The sequence below is a fragment of the Impatiens glandulifera genome, chromosome 2 (genome assembly GCF_907164915.1).
Source record: "Impatiens glandulifera chromosome 2, dImpGla2.1, whole genome shotgun sequence".
Classification (NCBI taxonomy): Eukaryota; Viridiplantae; Streptophyta; class Magnoliopsida; order Ericales; family Balsaminaceae; genus Impatiens; species Impatiens glandulifera.
In genome coordinates this window covers 49961253-49964489 of record NC_061863.1, presented here as the reverse complement: position 1 = coordinate 49964489, position 3237 = coordinate 49961253, and the positions used below count along the sequence as shown (strand labels likewise).

General features: G+C 28.1%; 1 protein-coding gene across 1 annotated transcript; it reads left to right on the top strand.

Annotated features, from left to right (window-relative positions):
* Positions 1 to 991: 991 nt before the first annotated feature.
* LOC124924836 (protein DOG1-like 1) lies at positions 992 to 2076 on the top strand. Its single transcript, XM_047464826.1, has 2 exons — positions 992 to 1495; positions 1789 to 2076. The coding sequence occupies exons 1-2, from the start codon at positions 992 to 994 to the stop codon at positions 2074 to 2076; spliced, it is 792 nt and encodes a 263-aa protein (XP_047320782.1).
* The last annotated feature ends 1161 nt before the right edge of the window (positions 2077 to 3237 follow it).

Sequence of the window (3237 nt, the reverse complement as noted above, 5' to 3'; positions counted from 1 at the left end):
TATGGATGAGCAAACATAATATTGATAAACTTGAGTAAATATATAGCTTTTTTAACAAATTAATTAGCTATAATTAATGAGTATAAAATATCATCAATCCTTCACAAAGCTAATAAAATGTATTTTTTAATTTGTGATGTATTATTCCATAAATACATGTACAAATACAATGAGTTAAAAATATATCTAAAATTATTTGTAAATAAATTGTAGTTGAATCTCAGAATCTCTTAGAATATCATCATCACGTTTATATTCCTCTACTTATATGTTGAATTGTATTTAAAATTATATGATAATTTTATTATAGAATTTTTGAGGGAGTGAATTTTTCGTAGGCATTGAATGAAAAAGTGAAGTAATTAGTGTTATTATAAGAGGATGATAATGTAAAATTGATCTTATATATATAATAAAAAATATGTTTATCTTCTAAAATAATAAGATTTAAATTATGTACATTGTCTTTCTTATTTCTCAAAAAAAATCTTTATAATTCTCTCAACAATATACTTAACACCTAAAACGTGAAATCAATAATTATTTCTCCATTTTATTTGTTTTTTTTAAGGATTTACGAGTTGATAATATGTTGTGTAACGTGTTTGTATTATTTTCTTATTTTTATGTTTTTATCGTTTTTTCACCATTTTAAAAATATTAATTATGTATCCATATTATGTTATTAAAACTTTGTTTTTCAGTATTTCTTTAATTTAGATTGAGACATTATGAAATAAAATTTTATATGAATGACCCATTTTATTATATTTGTAGTGAATTTGGAAAGATATAGAATAAATATTGGGTTCCTAAAAAAATTTAAAAAAAAATGTCATTTTTAATTATCCAAAGTATTGAATAAGATAAGCATGACATTTTTGTTTTCAATCAAGGTCTAAAGGCATCACCCCTTCCCTATTGATATTATATATACAGTTCCAAAGAGAGGGCATTTGCAATAATATATGTTCACAATCGAGTCGTGATCATGGCATCAACTAGTAATGGAACCCGCGAAGACGACGATGAAGGCGACGAAGACAAAGTCGAGTTCAAGTCCTGCTTCACGAACTGGATGACACAACAAGAAGATGACCTGGAGGAACTGAACCGTGTTATGGAGTTTGATTCGGATGATGAAGTAAAACTCCGGGCTGTGGTGGAAAGGGTGTTGGGTCATTTCCAGAATTACCTTGATAAGAGGTCACAGACGGTTCGTCACAACGTGTCGGGTTTGAACATACCGTCGTGGTGCCCAACTTTCGAGAAGTCCGTCCTCTGGATGGGAGGATGTCGAGCCACCATATGCATCCGGTTGGTGTACGCGTTGTGTGGGTTTGAGGCGGAGGCGACAATAATGGAGTATCTCCAAGGAGTGAGGAGGGAAAATATCGGCGAGCTAACTGTCAACCAATTCAATCTCATCAACACACTCCAAATGAACACAACCATGGAAGAGAACCGACTTTGTGCTGAAATGATTTCTTTTCAGGTAAATATTATAATAATCAAATTTATTAATTTAAATATTTTTTAATATAATAATCATTATTTTGGTTAGTTTATATGTCTCTCCCTACTTTTAGATGTCGGGTGATGTCCGGCTCTTAGTACAAGGTTGATTGCTAGTTATACAAAAAAAAAATGTTTTTTAATTATTAAATAATCATTTTGAGTTTTTATTTTTGTTATTATTTTTATGACTATATACTTGAAATCAGTACATAAATTTGATTAATTGAAGTAATTAGTAATTAATAAGAATTGATGACGATGGTTTGCCAGGATAGTATGGTTGATGAGCCGCTGATGAGTATTGCCAAGTGCGCCAAAGTAGTGGGGGAGCGTAGTGAGGCGATTGAGAGAGCAATAGAGAGGAAAACGATGGAAATGGGGAATTTGATGAAAGAAGCCAACAAACTGAGGTTGAACACACTCAAAGAACTGCTTACCAATATTCTCACGCCCCTTCAGTCAGTCAAGTTTCTCATCGTCTCCAAGAAACTTCATCTTTCCCTCCATCAATGGAGCGATAACCGTGACGAAGTCTTTAATCCAACCCACAACGAGTGAAAAATAAAGCCAGAGATCAAGTTCCATCTACCTATGTATATATACAAAGCCTGATCTCTTTTGTGTTTGTACTGTAATATGTGTGTGTTAAGAGGAGAATGTGTAAATAAATAAGACAAATTAGTTAGGCTCATAACAAATGTGCCCTAATTAATTAGATCATCCATATATTTTCCTAATAAAGGATTCTCCGACTTTGTTTCACTTATATGTTTTCATTGTTTTTTAAACTTATCTATATATTTATTTATATTACCAACTCAAACATTAATTTATATATTACATTATCATTTATAAACATACATAATATATATACACAATATTAATTATGGGTTTTTATGATTCTCAATAAAATCAAAACATTATGATTATAAATGTACTAATTTTTTTTAGTTTAAATAGAATTGTGAATTGTGATGACTCTAACTAATAAAAAAAATAGTGTGATGTATAACTTTATATTATGTGAATTGTTATTTTATTTTTTTCAATATATTCTTAGAATTTAATATAGATCAAAATAGTTAAATATATTTAGAAATTTTAAAATTTTATTTAAATTATAAATCATATTTTTTTCCTTTTATATATATATATGCTAGACCTGGTCAATGGTTGAACTATTAAAAACATTGACACAATACAATACTATTTTATTCAGGTGATGAGTTATAGTTTACCGACTCTACACGGAATTAGCACGAGCAAGATAATTGACACAAATACATATCATATTTTATCATAATAATAAATAAGATAGTAATCAACTTTAACTAGCAAAATAAACAGGATTTAGAAGGAAAAGTGATAGGAAGTAAGCATATCCTACAGACTAAAATCCTTTTTTATGCTACATATATATTTACAGTTCTTATTCGGATTTGGAGTTATTTTAATAATTTTGTTTGTTTATGAGATTATGAAAAACTAAGTTATTTATAAAATATAACTTAAAACTTGTTCGGTAATAAACTATTTAATTAAATAATATTGTTTAGCGGTGATTTTGAGAATATGAGATTTTTTTTTGTAAATGACTTAAAATGTATTAATTTATAATGATAATTTTTTTTAAAATATATAATTGATGAGGGTGTGGAACTGTGGACGAAGTAATATTTGATTATGATTAAATATTTTTAAAAAATTCAATTGCATAAT

What these genes read in the sequence shown, in the direction of transcription:
- LOC124924836 (XM_047464826.1), top strand. Translation starts at nt 992, where the DNA reads ATGGCATCAACTAGTAATGGAACCCGCGAAGACGACGATGAAGGCGAC. An exon ending in CTGAAATGATTTCTTTTCAG is followed by an intron (nt 1,496 to 1,788) that starts GTAAATATTATA and finishes ATGGTTTGCCAG; the next exon opens with GATAGTATGGTTGATGAGCC.